Source organism: Mytilus edulis, chromosome 2 (assembly GCF_963676685.1).
Source record: "Mytilus edulis chromosome 2, xbMytEdul2.2, whole genome shotgun sequence".
Taxonomy (NCBI): domain Eukaryota; kingdom Metazoa; phylum Mollusca; class Bivalvia; order Mytilida; family Mytilidae; genus Mytilus; species Mytilus edulis.
The window spans coordinates 104,063,128-104,089,056 of NC_092345.1; the positions used below are offsets into that span (position 1 = coordinate 104,063,128).

At 34.3% G+C, this 25,929-nt stretch overlaps 1 protein-coding gene across 1 annotated transcript; it reads right to left on the reverse strand.

Moving 5' to 3' along the window:
• Window positions 1-11,720: 11,720 nt before the first annotated feature.
• Window positions 11,721-20,139, reverse strand: LOC139513764 (ER membrane protein complex subunit 4-like). The gene is made up of 2 exons (XM_071302547.1): window positions 19,951-20,139; window positions 11,721-13,657 (listed from the first exon to the last, which is right to left on the reverse strand). Exons 1-2 carry the CDS (start codon window positions 20,057-20,059, stop codon window positions 13,233-13,235), a joined length of 534 nt encoding a protein of 177 aa, XP_071158648.1. The 5' UTR covers window positions 20,060-20,139; the 3' UTR covers window positions 11,721-13,232.
• Between the last annotated feature and the right edge of the window lie 5,790 nt (window positions 20,140-25,929).

Here is a 25,929-nt window from a genome sequence, read left to right on the forward strand (position 1 = left end):
GACGACCTTGGCTTGAGAGAAAAAAAATATTCTTTTATTTCCTTAACTTATTGACATTATTTGTAATTGCTTCGGTTTTTGAATATATGATGATACATAAACACTTGTTTTCTATGGTCGGCATATCATAGTCTGATAATTGAAACATGAAAGTCTGTATTGCAATTCCAAAAATACCTCAATTAAACACAGAAATCAGAAGGAATTCATTATACATGTTATAAAAATTTCAAAAAAAATACAAAAAGAAGAAAATGGGAGAAAATATACACGAGAATAAGTGAAGAACAATCATAACTGGGGAAATTACACGAAGAGAGACAACTTTTGCAAATTAGTTTCAACTAATAAAGTTAATTTAGTATTGCAAAACTTGAATTTCCTATGGTGATTACCTAGATAGAGGAATGCTGCTCACAAAGAAGCTTGTATACCAAGAATTCCTAGTGGTGAAATTGAACGAAGGCTTCAAATATTGTACGAATGCCATCACGAGTTAGTATAAAGTTATGGAATCTTTTGCCCAAAGGACAACAGATATATTTCAATTGGAATAACTAAAATTGTGTACTCTTTTCCTCGAAAGTGAACGACAGAATTAGACAGGTCATAGGATTTTTACATAGGCACTGGCTACGGTTACATGGAAATGTAACAATAATAAAAATACTATTGTTACATTGGAGACTAATTGCCGGAATGCAGGGTTGGGTAAGGACCAGATTAATTACGAATGTAACAATATTTCTGTCTACGGTTACATTGCGTTATTATTACACGAAAGACTGCAATGTACGCTAGATTTATTAAACTGATACCTTCAATAGTTGTGTTGCTTAATTCTTTGATATGTACTTGATAACTTTATATTTGTAAAAATGGTAATAATGATATTATTATTATTCAACAAATACTGTTTAAATAGTTTTAACTATTAATTGTTTTGATGTTCTTAAAGATACAACTACAGTTTAGTGACTAGTGGCGCCATAGGCGAATAATATAGTTCAATGGTTCGTTGCGTAAAAGAACTTGGGCTGAGAAATGTGTCCACTTCTAAGTAGTTAACTGCACACCTACCCTTATTACTTTCATTTTACTTTGAACAATGGATGAAGAGATTCCTATTACCAAATCTGGTTTTGGGTGAAAATTTTAAAACTTGGGATGCTTAGTTGGATATTAAAATCGGAGGTGAACCTAAAATCAGTAATGACGGCAATAAAAATATATTGAAAGACAACATGAAACAACCTCACATGCTTCCAACAAAAATATTAGACGAAAATATAAACATCGTTAGAGTAAAAAAATAGTTTTCACCTGAAGTGTGGCAGACATTGAAAGTTTCGTTAACTTTACAAAGGCCGGATAGTGCAGAATTGAATTGTACAGTATACATTATAATGCCGCATCTCATGGGCTGGTTTGTGATGGCTGCTTGAAGTGTTTTAACCAAAAAATGTGTCGGACTAAAACATGCTCTAAAAACAACTTACTAGATTTGAAGAAACTGTCAATGTAAATAAAAATTAAGAAAATTGTATTCAAGACTGTAAATATCAAATAAAAGTTTATGTCATGTTTTATTATAATACATATTACTAGCCCCATCGTACATTGTACACTTCAAGTTTTATTATAATACATATTACTAGCCCCATCGTACATTGTAGACTTCATTATAATACATATTACTAGCCCCATCGTACATTGTAGACTTCAAGTTTTATTAAAGTACATATTACTAGCCCCATCGTACATTGTAGACTTCAAGTTTTATTATAATACATATTACTAGCCCCATCGTACATCGTAGACTTCATACTAGCCCCATCGTACATTGTAGACTCCATTATAATACATATTACTAGCCCCATCGTACATTATAGACTTCATTATAATACATATTACTAGCCCCATCGTACATTGTAGACTTCAAGTTTTATTATAATACATATTACTAGCCCCATCGTACATGGTAGACTTCAAGTTTTATTATAATACATATTATTAGCCCCATCGTACATTGTAGACTTCAAGTTTTATTATAATACATATTACTAGCCCCATCGTACATGGTAGACTTCAAGTTTTATTATAATACATATTACTAGCCCCATCGTACATTGTAGACTTCATTATAATACATATTACTAGCCCCATCGTACATTGCAGACTTCAAGTTTTATTATAATACATATTACTAGCCCCATCGTACATTGTAGACTTCATTATAATACATATTACTAGCCCCATCGTACATTGTAGACTTCATTATAATACATATTACTAGCCCCATCGTACATTACAGACTTCAAGTTTTATTATAATACATATTACTAGCCCCATCGTACATTGTAGACTTCATTATAATACATATTACTAGCCCCATCGTACATTACAGACTTCAAGTTTTATTATAATACATATTACTAGCCCCATCGTACATTGCAGACTTCAAGTTTTATTATAATACATATTACTATCCCCATCGTACATTGCAGACTTCAAGTTTTATTATAATACAATTGAGAATGGAAATGGGGAATGTGCCAAAGAGACATCAACCCGACCATAGAAAAAAAAACCAACAGCAGAAGGTCACCAACAGGTCTTCAATATAGCGAGAAATTCCTGCACGCGGAGCCGTCCTTCAACTGGCCCCTAAACAAATATATACTAGTTCAGTGATAATGAACGCCATACTAATTTCCAAATTGTACACAAGAAACTAAAATTAAAATAATACAAGACTAACAAAGGCCAGAGGCTCCTGATTTGGGACAGGCGCAAAAATACGGCGGGGTTAAACATGTTTGTGAGATCTCAACCCTCCCCCTATATTACATATTACTAGCCCCATCGTACATTGCAGACTTCAAGTTTTATTATAATACATATTACTAGCCCCATCGTACATTGCAGACTTCAAGTTTTATTATAATATATATTACTAGCCCCAATCGTACATTGCAGACTTCAAGTTTTATTATAATACATATTACCAGCCCCATCGTACATTGCAGACTTCATTATAATACATATTACTAGCCCAATCGTACATTACAGACTTCAAGTTTTATTATAATACATATTACTAGCCCCATCGTACATTGCAGACTTCAAGTTTTATTATAATACATATTACTAGCCCCATCCTACAAGTTTTATTATAATACATATTACTAGCCCCATCCTACAAGTTTTATTATAATACATATTACTAGCCCCATCGTACATTGCAGACTTCAAGTTTTATTATAATACATATTACTAGCCCCATCGTACATTGCAGACTTCAAGTTTTATTATAATACATATTACTAGCCCCATCGTACATTGCAGACTTCAAGTTTTATCATAATATGATTACTAGCCCTATCGTACATTGCAGACTTCAAGTTTTATTATAATACATATTACTAGCCCCATCGTACATTGCAGACTTCAAGTTTTATTATAATACATATTACTAGCCCCATCGTACATTGCAGACTTCAAGTTTTATTTTATTATACATATTACTAGCCCCATCGTACATTGTAGACTTCCGTGTAACAATAAATTGAGACTACTATAACAGTATATAGTAGTCTCAGCAATAAAGCAATGTAACTGTAGACGGAAATATTATTGTTACATTCCTTACCCAACACTGCATTCCGGCAATTAGTCTCCAATGTAACAATATGTTTTTATTATTGTTACATTTTCATGTAACCGTAGCCAGTGCCTCTTACATATATAAGCAACACGTTAGGTGTCACATATGGAACAGGATCTGTACATCTTTTGAAGTACCGGAGATAACACCTGGTTTTAGTGGGACCTCGTATTGCTCAATGCTACGTTTCCTGTTATTAATTTATTTTTTGCATTAGAATTATCGTTTTTTTGGGCGAGTCTTCCGAGTTTGATTATATGCCCTCGGAATTTACATCTCTTATCTATATTTGAACCTTTAGTCTACACGCATGCATCTTACTATCATTAAACAATATGAAAATAGAATTTGACCACAGACTCCTGACAATCGTCCGGCACCTGTACAGAACAACACGTTTTATCGAGCACCAATTTTTATAGTTTTTATTGTTGACATTCACTATATATGCACCAGCTTTTAAATATTATTGCCAATGTGACAATTATTTTAGTGTTTTATCGGAACTGTTGACATTTCAAGTTGTGTATACACGTCCTTCTTGTCCTTACAATTTTTAAAACTGTGAGCGACCTCCATTTTGGAAAGTGAAAAAAAAAAATGGCGAACTTTTAGATTTTAAACTTTACATATTTTTATTCAAGCGTAAACTTTTAACATTGAATCACTGAATTTACACAGAACATTGATCTTGAAATATCTTCCGAGAGAAAATTCTCTCAAATAGAAAATTTGCTGAACATTTATGATATCCAGTTTTAGTGTGATACCTTGGCTTATGAATCAAATTTGATATGTTAATTGCTAGACTACTTGTCATTCTCTCCTTCATTGAGCAGTACATCGTCTCAAAAACATTATTTACCTGTTAGCTTGATCACTGTAGAAATTTCTAGTTGCAATATTCAAGATGGAGAACGTAGAAAAAAGGATTATGAGAAAATGCTCATCCGCAAGCTCTCTAAATTCACACAATACAACCCACTCACTGAGGTCCTACAATTTAAATCGACAAAAGGCATTAGACAAAAAAAAGGACAGCTGTAACAAAGAACACATAGTGTCTGAATGGAAAGCCAACAATCTTGTAATTGAGTTTAGTACATCAGCATACGAACTGTTTAAAACATTACTTCAACAGAATCTATTAAGCAGTAATACGTTCAGTCTAAAAACAACTGAGGGGTTAGACGGTCAAAATGCGAAAATAGACACATGCATGAAAGTATATAACAGGTTAAGAGATGGCTCTATAGGCAAAACTTTAAAATTTGTTATCAACTTATACCACACTTCATCTAGAGCAGTAGTAAATGGTAACCGTGTCGACCTGTTTGTCTCAGATATATATACAGATCTATGTGCAAAACTATCCATGCAGTATGAGGGCTTATCTGTCATAAATAAGGGCATTTTTGACACCCTTGAACACACATGTACTCTACAGCACAAGGAACAACAAAACCACAATGACATTGAAATACTGAATCAAAACAAAGCAAAACAACAGCATCAACGTAATAATCAGATAAACAAACCTTGTATAGCTGATAGTGCAAAAGAAACACTCTCATTTGCTCTATCTGATAGGACTAACATCGGTACCACACCTAGTTTGACACACCAAAATAATCAAGGTATAAAAGATATAAATAAAGAAACTTTGGCGCAAGAATCTATAAATATCTGTGTAGTCCTCTATGTAATCAGGAGGCAGGAGAAAATACAATAGAATGTGGTCAATGCCAAGAATGGGTCCATTTTTCATGTGGAAATATTTCAAACCCGTTAATCATGAATGACAAGGAATATATATGCCCAGTATGCTCTGACAATTTACTATATGCTTCAACTCAAACAACTGGTATGTCCCTGAATGAACAAGAACAAATAATTGATTTATCATCTGAAAGTCCTCAACCGTGTGTGGTTAATAGAAAAAGATCACTTCTCGACATGACACTACCCAGTTCAAAAGCTACTGATACCAACTTCCGCCACGTCCACCAGCTCAAATATATATGCATCCAGTAAATCCATACATGACCAACACAATACATCAAGGTCAACAATTGAACAATGGAATAGGCAATATGCAGGCACATAGATATCCTGCACAACAAGGTCCCCAGCTCATGAACCTATCTCATAGACAATACTCACGTCCAGAAGTAGTGCTACCTCATGGCCATATAAACCAGATCAACACAAATTTAGATAGAAACACTAGTGTTCATATGTCAAATGTCAATCAAACAGTCAAAATTTCAAAATAATAGAAATGAAAACCTAGATAGTATGCATCAAACTAATAGAAGTGAAAACATAAATCATGGAGATAGATTAGACAAAAATGCTAGTCAAACAAAGAGTTTCAAGAAAATGGATCAAATAGAAGTCAATGTTAACAGGTCTTTCTTAGAAAATACTGAAAGTGTAAACAAAGCGCTTCCTGATCAGGAGAAATCAGTGATAAACTCTCAGAACGGTCAAGGGGAGATAATATCTTATGTTGCAGAGATACACACAAGACCACACAGTGCAATCTCTGACGACTCATGTAAGCCTCAAAACAATTATGCTGATCATTTTTTAGAGATTATTCCGTCCACCAAAAAACCACCAGAACTACTTCTGATAGAAGAAACAATTACAAATCGGGAATAAAACTAGCTTCTAGCAATATTGAAGGAATAACCTCCAACTCTGCTTTTGCGTACTTTTTGAACTCAAATTTTGATATAGTGTGTATACAGGAACACTGGCTACATGATTTTCAATCTCACAATTTTGACAAATATTTTGAAAATAAAGCATCCTTTGTGCGGTGTCATGATTCGTATGAAAATATCTCAGGTGTAAACTTACCAAGAGGAAAAGGGGGTGTAGGGATTGCATGGTCTTCTTCAATATCTGGAAAAGTAACCAAAATGGATGAAGGGAACGAAAGAATAATAGGAATTTTAATCAATTCTGATCCCAAGATATGTGTAGTATGTGTGTACCTTCCTACAAACAATGCATCTGTTAACTCTATTGTAGACTATGGGGAGTGTCTGGACATTTTAGATCATATAATCAACAACTATAGTGGTACATATAAGGTTGTGATAGCTGGTGATTTTAATGGAACACTATTGAGGCCCAGAGTCGGCAACAAACAGGATGTGAGTTTACAGGCATTTGTCAGGGATCATAAATTACTTGTTCCAACGTCAATAAAACCTACATTTGTACAACATTCCGGTTCTGGTTCATCTCAGATTGATTATATCTTATCCTCACATGAGGATGTCATTTTAGACTACATTACTCCTGAAAAACATGCAACAAATCTTTCTAGTCACAACATTGTTACTGCAGTCTTGGCTTCTAACATATCGTCAAAAGTGAAACATTCGCATCAGTCTACTGCCATATGGAAATATCAATGGGACAAAACGGATCTCTTAGAATTTAGAAATATTGTTCAACTTGAACTAGGAAAATGTAATGGAAGAACTCAAAATGTAGTTGATGAATCAAACTTGGAGCTGTTAATTACAATTTTACAAAAAGCTACCAAGGTCTCTACTCCAAGGAAAATTATTCATCTTAAAGGTCCTAAGTGGAAGGCCTCTCTTACAGCAAAAATCCTTATAGACATATATCACAATACATACAGAGAATGGTGTGAGAATGGCAAACCAGAGGGCCAACTGAAACACAAAAAAATTAAAGCTCAAAGGGAACTTCGTCGACAGTTCCGAATGGAAAAAACCCTGGATCGACAAGACCTGTACAACCAGATTATGGAAAACCCGTCTACAGAACTATTCCATCGTCTCATCAAGAGGAATAGGGGAAGCTCAGTGGTCAAAACTCACTTGCTAAAAATAGACAATTCCGAAGTAAATGATCCAGTCAAGCAACGTGGACGCTTCATGAAATACTTTGAAGATCTAGCAGTACCGAAGGATAAAGGGTATGACGAAAAATACCTCGAGCTTTGTACTATAAGACATAAACTTATCTCTGAGATGTGTTCCAACAGTACAGAGGCTTTTGTACCATTTACTGAGAATGAGATCCAGAGCGGTATTAATCACCTACATACTGGTAAAGCAATAGACGAATTTGATATATGTGCCGAACAACTGAAGGCAGCAGGAGACATTTTAGTGCCAATTATAACAAAGTCTTTTAACTCAATACTAAGTAATGGTGCCTTCCCTGATGCTTTAAAGTCTGGAATCTTAACACCAATTCTGAAGAAATTAAAAGATCCTTCCATTTTGGATAATTACAGAGGAATAACTGTAACTCCTGTTTTCACTAAGTTATTTGAATGTGTATTACTCCCAAAAATTGAACAACATTTTGGAAATGATCAAAGTCCGCTTCAGTTTGGGTTTACAAAAGGCCTATCCATGCTACTAGCAGCACTGATTATCTCAGAAGCAAAATGTGAGAGCAAACTTACTCCTCTGACACCGTTATGTCTTATTACAGTTGACAGTATGAAGGCGTTTGATGTTGTCAGTCATATAATCGTTCTTGACAAGTTGTACGAAACAGGGGTGCACCCTAAGATATGGACTATCGTAAAAGACCTATATAATGGTATGACTTCTAAAGTAAGATGGGCTGGTTGAATTAGTGACAACTTTAAAATTCTTCAAGGAGTGAGACAAGGTGGAATTTTGTCTCCATTGCTATATAAAATCTATAACAACAATTTGCTAATGGAATTACAAATGGCAAGACTCGGATTTAGAATAGGCAACATTTATATGGGTTGTCCAACATGTGCCGACGACATCGCTCTTCTCTCAAGAGATACTAATGAACTACAATGTATGTTGTCAACTTTACATAGACATTCCTTACAAGATAGAGTTACAATTCACCCCACAAAGACAAAAGCAGTGGTATTCAGTAAAACAAAAAGTATAAAATCTTCATTGTCTTGGAAACTAGGGGACTCTGACATATCGCCAACCAACCAAGCAGTACATCTTGGTATTCTTAGGTCAGAACTGAAAGAAAATGTTTTAAATATAGAGGATCGTATTAGTTTATCTAGAAGGACAATGTATGCCTTACTTAATACAGGCCTCCACGGATCAAATGGTATCAATCCAATTGTCTCTTACAAAATTTACCAGTCTTACATCATACCGAAGTTATTATATGGTCTGGAAGTTCTCCCTCTGAATAACTCTCAATTAGACATCTTGAAAAGATTTCATATCTCAAATCTGCGCCGATTTCAATCTTTGCCAACGCGTACGGCAACATGTATAGTCTATTTACTATTGGGTGCACCGATAGATGCAGAGATACACAAGAGGCATCTTAGTCTTCTCCATAACATTCTCACTTGTAATAACACAACAATAAGAAATCTTCTGCTCAGACAACGTGCAGTAAATGGTGATAACTGTGACAGTTTTTTTGGTAGAATTCAAGAAATTCTTGAATTGTATGAGTTACCAGATATTGATTCTCTATTACTGGAACAACCATCAAAATTAGCATTTAAATATCAGTGTAAATGTGCAATCCAGAAGACATGGACAAACTTACTTAAAGCTGAAATGGACAATAAATCAACTCTAAAATATATAAATGTAAATGTACTGTCTATTGGTACTCCGCATACATTATGGAAATCCCTCCGCTCAATGGTATCAGAAGTGAAGATGGGCATCACTAAAATGCTAAAGCTAGGATGCTGACTGGCACATTTATGACACAAGCAACTAGATATAAATTTAAAATAGAAAACGCTGATCACATTTGCCAGCTATGTGCGATATATTCAGAGGATATTAAACATATTTTGTTAGAATGTACAGCTCTTCATAGTGTAAGACAATTATACTACAGCCGTTTGAAATTAGAAGTTATTCATGTAATTGGGGAAAAGAAATGGCTTGAACTCTTTGGAAACCATAAATCTATATTGCTTCTGATTTTGGACTGCTCAAACTTTAGTGAAAATTTTAATACCGAACAAATAACGGTCATTACAAAAATATCTACCGAATTGTGTCATCAGCTATATATTAAAAGACTTAAACTGTTGGAAGGACTCAAAATAACATCAACAATTAACAAAGGGACAAGTTCATCTAATGTGTAGTATTTCTAAGTGATCAGTAACTTTAAAACATATATATTATTTGTCTTAATATATACATATCAGTGATTGAGGTGATGGCAAGGTAGTCTTCTCCCTTTTTTCTATAAACTTTACTTATAATGTTGAGACCAGGATTAGTAGTATAGGTCGTGTATACATGTACATAATTCCTTGAGAGGACCTATGGAGAACCTGTGTATATAGTGTATATATATTTAAAGTGCTACAAGATATTCTTGGTGTTCCTTAATGGAAGTATAATACATACAGAAGACATACGAGTTACGCTTGTCATCAGTACCAAATACAAATTCCAAGTCACTTTAAATATATATACATCCTCAGAATATTTTGTTCATGTAATTTTTAATCGATACAGTGTATTATTTGAGATCTGGCTAATGAGGCTAAAATTCAAACAACAGAATACAATAAACTAATAATTTGAAGTGGATACAAATTAGACAGAATAACACTCAACTCAACCCTAGGCTTCCTCCGAAGAAATTTACGATACTGCCCACAGGAATGTAAGCAAACTGCTTACATTTCCTTAGTAAGATCTACAATGGAATATGCAGCAACAGTATGGGACCCCTACAGTATTGCAGACTCAAACAAGCTAGAAAGAATACAAAGACAAGCAGCACGCTTTATAACAGGCGATTACAGAACTAGAGAAGATGGCTGCATAACAAACATGCTTACAAAATTAGAACTACAGGAACTACAATTGAAACGCACGAGCCAAAAGCTTATATTTATGTACAAGGTGGTTGAGGGGCTGGTACCTGCTATTGATCCAGACGACTTCCTCAAATCAGCAAGACCAAGACGAAACATCACAGCTAAAAAGTTTGACAACTATCAAGCCACAAACATTGTTGAAAAACAAGTGAGGAACAATACCAGGTGTTTTGACATTCCTACTAGTAAACCACCGCAACATTCAAATTCATTATTTGTGCCCACAATAGTAAATTAGAACCAACTAGAAGACACTATTGTTCGCGCAACTAGTGTAGAGAGCTTTAAATCTTCTCTCGCGAAACGTAAATAGATGGCGCCTTCACTCCCGTTGTATAAAAGCCAGAATTGGTAGCTACGACGTACCCATACAGATACAGATAGAACTCTGAAGCAAGAGGGTGTCAAAATGTCAAATCTAACTTCAGAGATGTCAAAAGATTAAGGATCCTCTTTTCGTTAACATTTTTGATGTACGAAATGTATGAAGATTGGTTGATTTTTTTGGGTGTTTTAATGCTACTTTCAACACTATTGGCTATTTTGTGGTAGCTAGTTTTTTAATGAAGGTAGCTTGATTGCCCAGAACAAACCAACAGCAAGACAACTGACTATTCTAGTCAAGTAAGATTAGAGTCGAACGTACCTGCCACTTGTTACACTTAAACTCACAACCTCTTTTTTTTTAACAAGACTCACAACCTCAGTGTTGACAGGCTATTGCTACACCGGTTGAACTACTACAGTCAGGGGTACTACTTGTACAAGTAATTTTTATTAACTTGAAGAAGTAATATTAATATAAAAAAAAATTGGCTTAGTTATGTCCAATTTGACATTCAGATTTTTTACTTAAAAAGTCATCCTATCTTCTTTTCTTGAATTCTTAGGATTTCTTTGCTCTAATAGAATTTTAACTCGTCTGCCCTTTGCAGATGTGTTTACTTATCATTTAAGTGTATTTTTTGTGGGACGATAAAAATAATTCACTTATACAAGTGAATTTTTGAGAAAATTAAGGGGAGATTATTCAAACGTTATTATTAACTTTTATAAGTATATTTTGTTTACTTTCTTCGAGTAAATAAAGATTACTTGTACAAGTGGTACCCCTGACTATACTAAGACCAATATAACTAATTAACATGGAGACAATGACCATTTACCACACAATAATCATCAAGCCCTGTATATTTTATTTCTAGAATAACACTTATTTGTAATACAACATACATACATGTAGTGTAATAGAACACATGATAAAACCATGCTGCATCTATACACTAATCTTATTCTATTTTATAATTAAATGGCTTAAATATGTAAAAGTAAGCAGAAAAAAACATGTAAGAATGCAAAAACTTGTAAATTTGTACAAATAGGGCTGAAATTTGTCATTGCAAAAGGCAACCTTTGAACTCCCAAAAGAGTTGTTGCAATGTACTTGAAGTTTGAACATGCAGACAGCATAACTCTATTTAATAAGCATAAAATTTTGACCAAATATGGCTGTGTATTCATACATCCCAAACAGCCAAATGAAAGCCTCTTTTCAGATGGGTTCAACTACTATAATGAATGTTATAAGAGGGTGGTAAAGGGTTAATTTTGTGCAATGTCGATCGCCTTTTATTATTTGACGTTCAACTTTACTTTTTTATTTGAGAATCAGTCATGCAAGAGAGATGCCTCGTTCAATGTGTTCTGCTTATTTAATTTTACGTGCATCCTGATTTTCAAATGCTTATTTTGTGTGCTCAGTATTTTTCAAATAAAATTTAAACGGGATCGTCAAGAAATACTTTTTTAAAAGCTGTAAACCAATTACATCATAAATGTGTATACTAAATCGGGAATATCAAGTAAAACAGAGTTAATGTATACACAAGAAGACAATGACTCAGTCACAAAATGTTCAAATCAAAGTATTTATTTTTCGTGCAACATTCATGACAGAAATTATTCACGTTCAAAGTGAAATTAGGTTTTATTTCACGTTTTTTCATGTAAGCACCCCTATTTACCACCCTCTTATAAGTGACCATATTTCTATATGCAACCCTATAATAAAATCACATCAATTGTGAATTATAATTTCTTTTGTACCTTTACTCTTTAAAAACTGAGCTAAAACCCATTTAAAATCAAAACAAAAGTTGTGAATGTAAATTAAAATTCTATTTGTTTCCAATTTTGAAGTTGAAAATACTATAAACAGATAAATCAGAATAACAGCCATTGAAAATAAGATTCATGTAAAACTCAATTAAAGTACATGTAGGACACAACATAATAACAAAACAAGACAGACAACACAAAGATCAGAGACGAGTACTAGAGTACTTGACATAAATTTATTAATATATCAGTACAAATAATTCATTCTTTTCATTCTTTTATATGTTAACACCTCTTTTGATAAGCATGTACATATTTTTGTTTTAAAAAGGGAACAATATAATATTTATTGCACTTGTACATAATCTAGTTTTAAATTTCTGGTTGTGAAAATATTGTCAGGAAATGTATTTTTTTCTTTTTCTTTCTTTGTCATACTTTTTTTGTAGAATTTCAATATTTTGTTGAGTTGTAGTTTGGACATTATTCTACAATGGAAAAAAATATTTCAAATGATAGTTCTATCTCTTCCTGTTGCAATCGAAAGTCTGTAAAATAAACACATTAAATTTGTTAAAATGCTGCTCCGCCACCTGACCATTCCATTCTATGCTGGGCCTCTACAAATGCTAGCCAATCAGATGAATGTGTTGGTAAAAGTCCCATCACCTGACATTTATAAACAGCCAATACCAGGCAAACAATATTTCCCAAGATATATACAGCTTTTTGAAGATATGAGCTGCTTCCTTCTATTGTACCAAATGTAGCCTGAATACTTATCAAAGCTTGAAAAGGTCGGAAAAACATCATCCCAACCATCATAATAGGAAATATTGAAATAGAATTTCCTGCCATCCACATGATGAAAAAGTTCATAGGGATCTGTTTGAGAGGTCCTAGTGCAATATCCCATGATCTTTTATCAATGAGTTTCTGTGTATCAGGACTATCCTCCTTGTCATCATGTCTGGCTACTGTAGCATCTTCATTGTATCCTGCAAAAATCAAGAATTTTAATACCTATATCATGTCTATTGAATCCTAGAATAAAATAGCTATAGGCTACATGCTTACTTTAAGGGGGTCTCATTGGGGGGTTCTGATTACTGGATCCCACTTACTGTTTTGTCAGATTCCCGTATCCCGTTGACACTATGTAAGTAAGCCATTCTAATTTTTTGTAATTTCCCATGTCCCACTACACTTTATTTCCTGTTTTCACGGCACAATAATTTGACTTTCACATGTCACTCTTACAAAAAAATCGGCAAAAAATCCCGCGTCACGCTTGGACCCCAATGAGACCCACCTTAAATAGTTTGATTAAGTTGGATTTGATCAAAAGGGAAGGTATTGCATGCTATTTGTTATTGAAAATTCACAAAGAAATTAGGGCCTGTAAACTTTTAGCGAGTTTGGTGCATTGTACATTTATTTTATCATGTTTATACTCTATTAAAACATTTTTAAAAGAAATAAGATAAACATTTAAAAAAAAGCAGTAGATAACCTTCTGCCTCGTATGGAATAGTAGCATAATTTATCATTACTTCAAGAAATAATTGGAAATATTTTGCACAAACTAACACATAAAAGGTAAGAATGTGTGTCTATGATTCTTTTATGGCTAATTTGGGTCTCAAATGTGAGCACAAAATTGCCTCTCAAAATCAAAAAAAATAACTCCAGCGTTATAACGTCGCTGTAAGCAAGGAATTGTATATTTAAAAGGAATGGAAACGCGGCTCTAGAACAATCTGAAACCTTATTCTATCGTTATGCACTTTTTTAAGTTTCTGGTAACATTTCTGAATTTTCTACAATTTTTCGAAATTTCAGTTTTGAATTTCATTATTCTGTCAAAACATGACTTTCAATCTTGAGGTGTAATACCATTTCTTCTAAATATTGGAAAGTAGAAAGAACAAAGTGAGAAAATGAGATATCGTTTTAAGGAAGGAGTAATTTCCTACAGTTTGGTCTAAATTACGAATGCTTAATATCATTGGTACAACTTAAATGATTTTATTTCGAAACATGTTGAAAATTTTAAGTAGTGCATCAATATATACACCAACACGCCGTATTCTGGTAATGGTTAAATATCTACTTGGAATAGCTGTGACATTGACATACAATTTAAAAGCTTAATCTTTTATCTATTATATAGTGTTGGTTTTATGAAAATGGTGATAAAAACGAATTTGCTATTATTTTTCAAAATCACTTGTTTATATTTCACTTTGACCCCAATTTGTTCAGTCACGTTTTGCACTGACGAAGTTGGAAATTACAGGCAAGAAATGTATATAAGACTTTCTATTGGGATTGATTGTGCCGTTTTATATACAATTTTATTTCTTTATTTTTGTCAAATACTATTTTTATACTTTATCGTTGATTGGTATTGCAGTTTTTCATTGTTAAGCGTTGCCGCAAATTACCATAAGCTTAAAAGCAAAACAGTTCCTTCCTTTTTTCTCGAAGAGCAGTAGTTTAAGAGTTCGAAAATACTCCTTTGGCATTGTTTGGTGTTAAAATAAATAATATGTGAATGTGTGAAAGTTTTAACTGTTTCTAGTTAAATTTTGTATGGCACCACCACATGGTTTAGAATTAAATTAATTAACAGGTGTGTTAGCCGTTATTTGTTTTTGACACCTTAAATCAGGGACAACCTATAGTTAGTATACATTGTTCCTGCTTTTATATATATACGACAAGAATTAGCTTATCAATGATACATGATAGGTTATACCTGCAAATTGGATATCTTGACTACCTGAAATTTTACCTAAAACACTTACATGACTTATTTATAACAATCTTTGGTACATTTCCACGATCAGATAAGTGTCACATACTATCTCACAACACAATCATCTGTAAATACTTACCCCAGGACCACCAGGAGGAAAATGAACTTTTTTCAATTTTGATTCGAAACTCAAACAGATCGAAAACTCATCACGAATACCACTTCCGGTCTAGTTCAAAACATAAACAATGTCAGTGTGGTTCACAGTCATCTATTTCTACCTGGCTACGACGGTAAGACAAACACACCATAGCCCCTTACATATACAAACAACTAGATATACGTCCAGAGAATACTCAATCTCTCTGATTCCTGTAACAACTATATCAACAGACACATGTTTATATCACTGGATTAAAATCACAGCTAATTACAGGAGTAACGAGAAGTTACTTAAAGATAAGAACTCTGCATATATAAAACTGTTATTATTAATAGGTGGTATTGAAAGAAACCCAGGCCCAAGAACTCCAAAATACTTGTGTGCCATATGCGACAAAGCTTGTCGGTGGGGACAAAAAGCTCTTGCATGTGATGAATGCAATAATTGGTACCACGCACCTTGTACAGGCATTGACTCGAAGGAATATTCAAGCCTTGCAAATATATCAGCTTCATGGTATTGCGTAGTATGTAACGCTCCTAACCACTCAACTGTTTTCTATGATCTGATTGATTCAGCTGATAGCAACACCTACTCAGTGTTATCATCATGTACATCAGAAGTGAGCAAAACTGATTTAAATATATCATCTGAAATTGACACTAGTATAGGTGACCCTATAGCATCATCATCACCAAAACGCTCAGACACCCATACTAAAAGCCAGCAACAATCCAACAAAAAGTCACAGAAGCAACTCCGAGTACTGCTTATCAATTTTCAAAGCGTAAAGAATAAAAGAAATGATCTCCAGGTTATGCTGGAGTCCGCTCGTCCAGATATCATCTTAGGAACTGAAACTTGGTTATGCGACAAAATCAACACAAGTGAAATTTTCCCCCCAGAACTTGGTTACGATGTCATACGCAGGGACAGGAAAACAGACGCCCATGGAGGAGTCCTCATAGCAGCAAAGACAACACTTGGACTTAGCCATCTTAAATCAGGGAAAGACACAGAACTCATATCTGGGAGCATCAACATAAACCAGAAAAAGAAAGCCATAATAACCTGCTTATATAGACCACCAAATAGGCTTGATCAACAAACTGCAAACAATGCAATACAAGACATTACTGATCTACGCAAAAAACACAAAAGTAGTATTTTCATCCTTGGTGGAGACTTCAACTTACCAGACATTGACTGGAAAAACTACACAATACAGGGTACTCAAACATCAAGAGATATTAACAACGCATTTCTTGAAATGGCAGCCAACCTAAATATACAACAGTTGGTGGACAAACCAACCAGGGGAGATAACACCTTAGATGTGCTTTTTACATCCCATCCAGGCCAACTCAATAGATGTAAAACCATACCACCTCTCGGGAACAGTGACCATGATATTGTTCTTCTAGACTTTTCACAAGGCTTACAAAAACCCAAACAGCAAAAGAGAAAAATATATCTATGGAAAAAAGCTAACATCGCCATGATTAATCAACACCTCAAAGAAAAATACAACATCTTTAAAAACACAGATTTTGAGGATGTCAACAGTCTTTGGACCAACATAAAAGGCTTGATTTTAGATGCCATCAACCAACATGTACCAACCAGGAACACCTTAACAAAACATTCCCACCCATGGATGAACTCAGAGCTTAGACGACTCAGTAACAAAAAGCAGAGGGCTTATACCCTTGCCAAAAGCAGTGGGAAAACAAGAGACATAAAGAAATACAAATTTCTGAAATCACAACTACAGAAGGAGGCTAGACAAGCACACAGTAACTACATGGAAGATATAGTAAGCGACGACTTGCAGAAAAACCCTAAAAGATTCTGGTCATATGTGAAGAGCCGGAAACAAGATGCATCCCAGATTGTGACCTTGAAGTCAAAAGATGGCTTCCTACATAGTGACACAGATACTAAGGCATCTATACTGAACCAGCAATTCCAGTCAGTGTACACCAAAGAAGATACCAGTACGCTACCTGACCTAGGCACAAGTCCACATCCAACCATGGACAATATCGTCATCCATGAAAGAGGTGTCTACAAACTATTAAAGGGACTACGACCATTCAAAGCAACAGGCCCTGATGAAGTTCCAGCAAACATTCTCAAACAGGCAGCTGAATCACTAGCTCCTTATCTTACCCGGATGTTCCAGCGTTCCCTGGACGAGGGTAAGATTCCAGACGAATGGCGGAAGGCAAACATCGTGCCAATCTTCAAGAAAGGAGAGAAACACCAACCCTCTAATTACAGGCCTGTGTCATTAACATCCATAGCATGCAAACTGCTAGAGCACATTATACATAGCACAGTCATGGATCACTTTGATCGACATAACATTCTATGCGACGAACAACATGGTTTCAGAAGTCGACGTTCCTGTGAGACCCAGTTAGTGGTAACACTAAACCATATTGCCAAAAACATGGACCAGGGGCACCAGACTGACATCATCTTACTGGATTTTTCAAAAGCCTTTGACAAGGTACCACACGAACGCCTGCTTTTGAAACTGGCATACTACGGGGTGAAAGGATCAACATTGAACTGGATAAAGGACTTCCTAAGCAGTAGAACCCAGTCAGTTGTACTAGAAGGACATACATCATCTCCTTTAGATGTACTATCAGGAGTTCCACAAGGGACAGTCTTAGGTCCTCTACTATTCCTGACATATATCAACGACATGCCAGATTGTACATCTTCAGATGTAAGGTTGTTTGCAGACGATAGCCTGGTGTACAGAAAAATTAGAAATCCTGATGATGCTGCAACTCTACAGAGAGACCTCACTGCTCTGGAAGAGTGGGAACACAAGTGGCAGATGTGTTTCCATCCAGAAAAGTGCACAGTTATGAGGATATCTAACAAGCGCAACACCCTGCAAACAACATACACCTTGCACGGACACCAACTAGAAGTTGTTGATAGCGGAAAGTACCTTGGAGTGACCATTAGTCAAGACCTACAGTGGAATAAGCACATTATTAACACCACAGGGAAAGCAACCAGGACCCTCGGTTTTCTCCGCAGAAACCTGGGCCGATGCAAACCATCTGTTAAAAACACAGCCTATTGTGCTCTCATCAGACCATCGATTGAGTACGCTGCCACAGTGTGGGACCCCCATCAAACCACATTGATCAAAGACAGCGACCGGGTACAGCGTAAAGCAGCACGATTTGTCTACAACCAGTACACAGACACTTCCCCAGGGTGCGTCACTGGATTATTAGACCAACTCCAGTGGGATCCCCTACAGTATAGACGAATTAAACAGCGACTCGTACTATGCTACAAGATACAGAACCAACTAGTGGAGATACAACCAGCTATCTACTACACACTTGGGGACAACAGAACAAGGGGTGGCCACAGACTTAGACAGATAAGAGCTACTAAGGAAGTATACAACAACTCCTTCTTCCCACGCTCTATAGACTATAAGGGACTGGAACCTTCTGCCAGACACAGTAGCAGCTGCACCAACACTCGAGGAGTTCAGGGCCAAATTAGCCAGTGTGCCCTGGACCCAGATGCAGCCTAACTAGACATCAGTTTGCCAAATTGTACAGTGTAAATAGTTTTAATTATTTTGTTAATATTCACTTTTAATCAATGGAGAAGCCTCCTGTTTTACCGAGCGGAGTTAGTAAATCACTCAAATATGAGGTCAACTCCTTAACGGAAGAAGAAGAAGAAGAAGATATCCCATACCGGTGTTTATTATAACACCTATAATCTAAGTTCTTTTGTCTAGCTAAAATACAACATCTGTTCACATACATGTACTTCCCCTTTTATACTTTTCTACACCAGTCATATTCCAAAATGGAAAAGTTTTTTTTAAGGTTATCTTTTTTTTAAACTATTTGTATTGCCTTTCTTTTAAAAACTCGTATAATGTTGAATTTCATCTTTAAATTGACCTTAAATTTTGCATACATTCGAGAAATATAAAGACGAGGAATAAGAATAAAAATGTTTTTCAGAAGAAACTTTGTTTAAGGTTGTATTTTCTGTTTATTTCATTTAAAAAATTGTATATCTAAATTGACAATTCCTTGTTTCATTTCATGATTAATGACCAAGTTTGATAACTGCTACTGGATAAGTAACGAGCCAGTTTGTGCGATGGGGTGTAATTAACACGGTCTAAGTCAGAGATGCATAAGCCGCGTTTCCATTCCTTTTAAATAAACAATTCCTTGCTGTAAGGCGTCAAAACAGAACCATATAAAGCTTCATAATTATTTGGACTAGTTCACACGAATCACAATAATTTGTTTCTTAGTAAATCTCATACGATTGTAAAGAATAAGGATCAAATGTTTTACCCATTGGTTTCCTTAAATCTGTGTTTAACTGAACCAGTGCTTTTTCTCCTTTGGGTCTACCAATTCCAGTAAAGTCGATTGACCATTTGTGCAACTTTCTTCGTGACATTTTCTGTTTTACCTGGTACCCGTTTTGTATTTGAATCGGCAAACTGAATGCCAATTCAACCAGGATCCAGTTATTTTAGTTCCGCAGCATAAATGTATCTATTACCCAGTACTTTTATTTCTAAATTACATACCCTAACGTCCTTCATTATTTGTGTTGAAAAGTTGCAGCAATATTATATCAAGGACTGGATTATATATAGCACCAAAGTATTTTGACAGATCTTTGACTATATTTTTCAATTGAAATTACACAAAAGTAAAAACACAAAAATACCGAACTCCGAGGAAAATTCAAAAGGAAAATCCAAAATCAAAAGGCAAAATCAAAAGTCCAAACACATCAAACGAATGGATAACAACTGTCATATTCCTGACTTGGTACAGGCATTTTCTAAACAAGAAAATGGTGGATTGAACCTGGTTTTATAGCTAGCTAAACCTCTCACTTGTATGACAGTCGCAACAACTTTGTGAAAAACTATTTGGAAGAATGTCATATGTTTTTAAGAAGCGTACATCGACCAATCCTTTAATTTAAAGGGGCACTAGCTACGAGATATATAAAAAAATCGAAAGTTTGATTTTTTTCTGTTCAATCAATAATGAAAGTGAAATAGTGAAATAACAATTCGCTTTTTGCAGCCCAAAATTTTCAATGTTGTCAAATTACGCTAAGAAACATTGATAATTAGTTATTCACTTGCAAGTGAATGAGTCGACCTCTTTAAATCCGTATTCAGTCATGTAACTTCAATTTAACCTCTAGCTAGAGATTGACAACGCATGTATTGTACGTGTACTGGTTATTTAAAGAAAAAGAATTTCAACAATGAAAGTGAAACTACGGTAAATCATTAATTTTGATTACTAATTCGATGCCGACATAAAATCATTCTTATACGGTTAAAAACAATGAGAAACATCTATTTTTAATCTATAAAATAAAATCAAACAGACTTTTAAAAATCCAATTGCAAGTGTTGGTTTATCAATGTTTAATCTATACCTGTTTTAATCTATTCATATCTTTATTTATGTTTTCATCGCTTATATGGTCATCTGAGGTCAAATCGATAGTTAATTAGATGGCGTCTGGATTAGAATACACACGAAACGAACCTATATATTATCTACCCGATGCTCTGTAAACTGTTTATCTTATACTTTTGATAGTTTGGATAAATGTTAAAAATACATTGTTATAAATCAAATATGAGAATTTGAGTCAAATCGGTGACCATGAATGTGACATTTAGTGCCCCTTTATTAAAAAGGGTAAATAAATGAAAGTATATACAACATAATCTCTTTTAAGGCTGTGGTGTCTTCCTCAATCTTGAATTTTAAATAGCAGATACCAATTGGTCTAGATCTTTATTGTATTGTGTCGAAAACAGTATGTTATTTATGTGTAAGACTTTTCATGTTCACATAGAAAATGATGTGTTGTATCATATCACACTTTACTAACACAACTAGGAAGTGACTTCAACATTAATGCAAAATGAGCGTGGATTTCGCCACACTTGTCAGCTCAACCATAGTCTATAACGCCTTCTAACATATACGTCAAAGTAGGGGAAAATTTTCCCCTACTCGTCAATACAATAAAAGCGTCGATCTCGACACACTTTACTGAAGAGGCTAAATATATGTCATCATTTATCCGAGAGTAAGCGTGGATCTCGCCACACTTCACTGAAACTTACTACAACGCAGCCCAATAAAGATCATTCAATAAAGTCATATGAAGCAGTAAGCGTGGGTACGTGGCCACACTACACTGTGTAATGCAGATATAAGTTAACTGTCTTAAGTAAAACCAGCCAACCTGCAGAAGAACGATTTCTTTTGATCATATATATACATGTAAATAAACTGTAAATATTTTGGAAGAGTTTTAAATTTTAAAGGAGTAGGTCCGGTAAGGACCGATTTTGGCCTCAAATTTCAGGTTCATCTTACGAAAGATTTTGACCACTTTTCAAACACTAAAGTGTCTATTTCATTTGAATCAATTAATTTATTTGAAAGATTTTAACTGATTTAGTCATTAAAAACAACCCGATTTAAGCTCAAATATGAAAAATCTACCAAATATGCCGAAAAATGTCACTTTTCAGATGATTTTTGTCAAAAATGAAAGTGGCCGCATCCGTGTTCATCCTCAACCTTTATATATGTTATGTATTATCATAAAATACAACTTACATTTCAATATTAAGGATGAACACGAATGCAGCCACTTTCGTTTCACACGAAAACTGTCTGAAATTTAACTAAAATGCTAGAATTGTGAAGATTTCAGTAATTTAGTACGACTTAATGGTGCTAGTACCCGATATATGTGCATTGTATTGTCAAAAACAGCCCATATTTATGTAGCAGAAGCATTCTACTGTCCAATAAATAACTAAAAGTTTACATTTTAACAATTTTGTAAAACTGCTATATTTTGGGGCCAAAAAGGGGTCTTACTGGACCTACTCCTTTCATGACATTGAACTAGCTTATATTTTTATGCCGGTACATATGTATATACAAAACACTTTTAATATTCTTTTTAATGATGATAGATGTCTACCTGTGTGAATTTTTTTTTAAAACATTAAGATATATGTACTTTTGATCTGGTAGTGGAATACTCATTGATTAAGGTGTTCCTTTATTGGAGAAAGTTATAGAATACAAGTTACAAGAGACATATATAATATGTCTCTGTATTATATGTATCTGATCATATTTACAGCTGTATTTTGCAACGCAAGGGTAGATAAATCAGATATAACGGTGATTATAGCTCAGATCTGGAACTATTATACTAGTATAATAGCCTCAGCTCAAAAAAGGTGTTTTTATAATAGACTGTGTGGTGAATTTACCCATTTTATAAAAATTAAGAATGGAAATGGGGAATGTGCCAAAGAGACAACAACCCGACCATAGAAAAGACAACAGCAGAAGGTCACCAATAGGTCTTCAATGTAGCGAAAAATTCCCGCACCCGGAGGCGTCCTTCAGCTGGCCCCTTAACAAATATCAGATATACTAGTTCAGTGATAATGAACGCCATACTAAATTCCAAATTATACACAAGAAACTAAAATTTAAAATAATACAAGACTAACAAAGGCTCCTGACTTGGGACAGGCGCAAAAGTGCGGCGGGGTTAAACATGTTTATGAGATCTCAACCCTCCCCCTGTACCTCTAGCCAATGTAGAAAGTACACGCATAACAAAACGCAGTGTAGATTTCTTTTCATCACACACAATTTTGTTTTTCATGATGACAATATATACAAATTCTAACCTGTAGCGTGAACAAAATCCCGTTGAACCCCATACTTTTTATCATATTTTTGAAAAAAAACATGACAAAAACTACATTTTGATCAATTATTAACAAATTCTAAGGATTTAGATTTAAAAAAGACCCCACCCACAGTCCACCTCCATCCCATATCTATCTGAATACAAAATAAAGGTACAAATGTATGACTGAAACTTCTTTTATTACATGACCGAAGTGATTTCTTGTAATAAGTATAATTGTAAATCTTTAGTATAATGGAGGAAATAAAGAGAATCAATCATGGCCGAAACGACCAAGGCCGAACTAACCAAGGTCCAGTTTAGCTCCATGACCGAAACCTCTTGCTACCGAGACGTTTCGGCCAAGAATCTGTTCGGTCTTTATCGTTTAAGCCATACACAAGTTCGGTCATGGTCGTTTCGGTCCATTATACTTTTTTTCTTATCAGTGTTTTGAATAATAAGATAAGTAAGTTATTATATCTTAATATAAATGTAAAATCACAAAAATACTGAACTCCGAGGAAATTCAAAACGGAAAGTCTCTAATCAAATGGCAAATTTTAATGATAAAACACATCAAATGAATGTGATATAGACTTTCTTAATAAATATAAGAGCAGATTGATTGAGATAGATTTGTAAAAGCAAATTTGCTTGTTTTTGAAAAATGGCTTTTACTTCTACTTCTTCCCATACGCGGCCACGATCAATAAGTTGGTTATTTTGCCACTTTTGGATGCGCATTTTAAATTTCGACAAAAAAATGAATTGTGCAATACATTTTCCTCTTTGTGAATGGAGGTGTGCCTTCATTGGCAGAACTACGATAACAGATTACAGAATACATCATATATACAGTGAAAAAACATCTTGGCGTTAATCTAGTTCATTTCATGAAGCCCGATTATCTCAGATGGTGCCATTAAAACAAAATACATATATGGTTTGGCGATATCTGGCCACAGCTTTTATTCATAATATGATAGATTCATACAATATATAATATATATATATAGATAGATAGACCATAGACCCATGTATATGTAGATAGATCTATGGTCGGTTACCCGAAGATAATATGGCAACCAGGTAGATAGATAGATGTGAAGATAGATATATATGAAAATGTAAAGATGCACCGTGGGATACACTGGTGCTTTAAATTTAGAAAACACCGTGGGATACACAAGTGTAGTCTGTATTATCCAAAAACCTAAAATTTCATAGTTAACATTAAGATTCTATGCAGCGAATTCTGCCATTTACGGGAATATATTTATGATGCTCAAAGTTCAAATAAAAGTCACTTTTCTCAACAGCAAACAAGTTAACATCATCAGTCAAATCTGTATCATCACTATCACCGACACAAACCTGAAAAATAAATACAAAAGAGCAGTATCTTGTTCAATAAAAAGGAGTGGGAGGGCGGGTTTTCAAGTTTACCGCTTACAAAATTTAAACAGCTTGCTTGCTGCGGAAAATTCTAAAAAGGACTAAATGACGTCACAGAATATATCGTCACACATGTTGGGTAAATCTAAAACATGAAACACAATCCGTGAGTGGCCCCGGCGATAACTGAATTTAAGTCTATTAACTTAAATTCTATTATCTCAGATGGTGCCATTAAAACAAAATACATATATGGTTTGGCGATATCTGGCCACAGCTTTTATTCATAATATGATAGATTCATACAATATATAATATATATATATAGATAGATAGACCATAGACCCATGTATATGTAGATAGATCTATGGTCGGTTACCCGAAGATAATATGGCAACCAGGTAGATAGATAGATGTGAAGATAGATATATATGAAAATGTAAAGATGCACCGTGGGATACACTGGTGCTTTAAATTTAGAAAACACCGTGGGATACACAAGTGTAGTCTGTATTATCCAAAAACCTAAAATTTCATAGTTAACATTAAGATTCTATGCAGCGAATTCTGCCACATTGACGGAGGAAAACAGAGACTCTGTCAACCGCCATAAAAAGGGCGGTTCGCTGCAAAGCTGTGAACCAGATATGAGATAACTACAGATAGGTAGATAAATAGATATTTTTATTTAACGTACAACTTGGTAAATATATAAATATGTATATATATTAAATAATCTAGATAGATAGATAGATATTATTTAACGTACAACTTGGTAAATATATATATATTAAATAATCTAGATAGATAGATAGATAGATATTATTTAACGTACAACTTGGTACATATATATATTAAATAATCTAGGTAGATAGATAGCTATTTTATTTAACGCTCAACTGGTCCATATATATGATAAATGTCTAGATAGATAAATAGATATTTTTATTTAAGTACAACTGGTACATAATATATGTTAAATAATCTTGATGAAGTTTTGTGAACAACAAATTTTACCTACACAGATAAAAATACTTACCAAAACTACAGCAAACCACAAGATAGTTGATTGTAGTTGTAATCATAAAATATAGTATTATAGTATATCAACAAATAATATAAAGATGTTAAGAATTCATTTCATAAGCAGGTTAAGG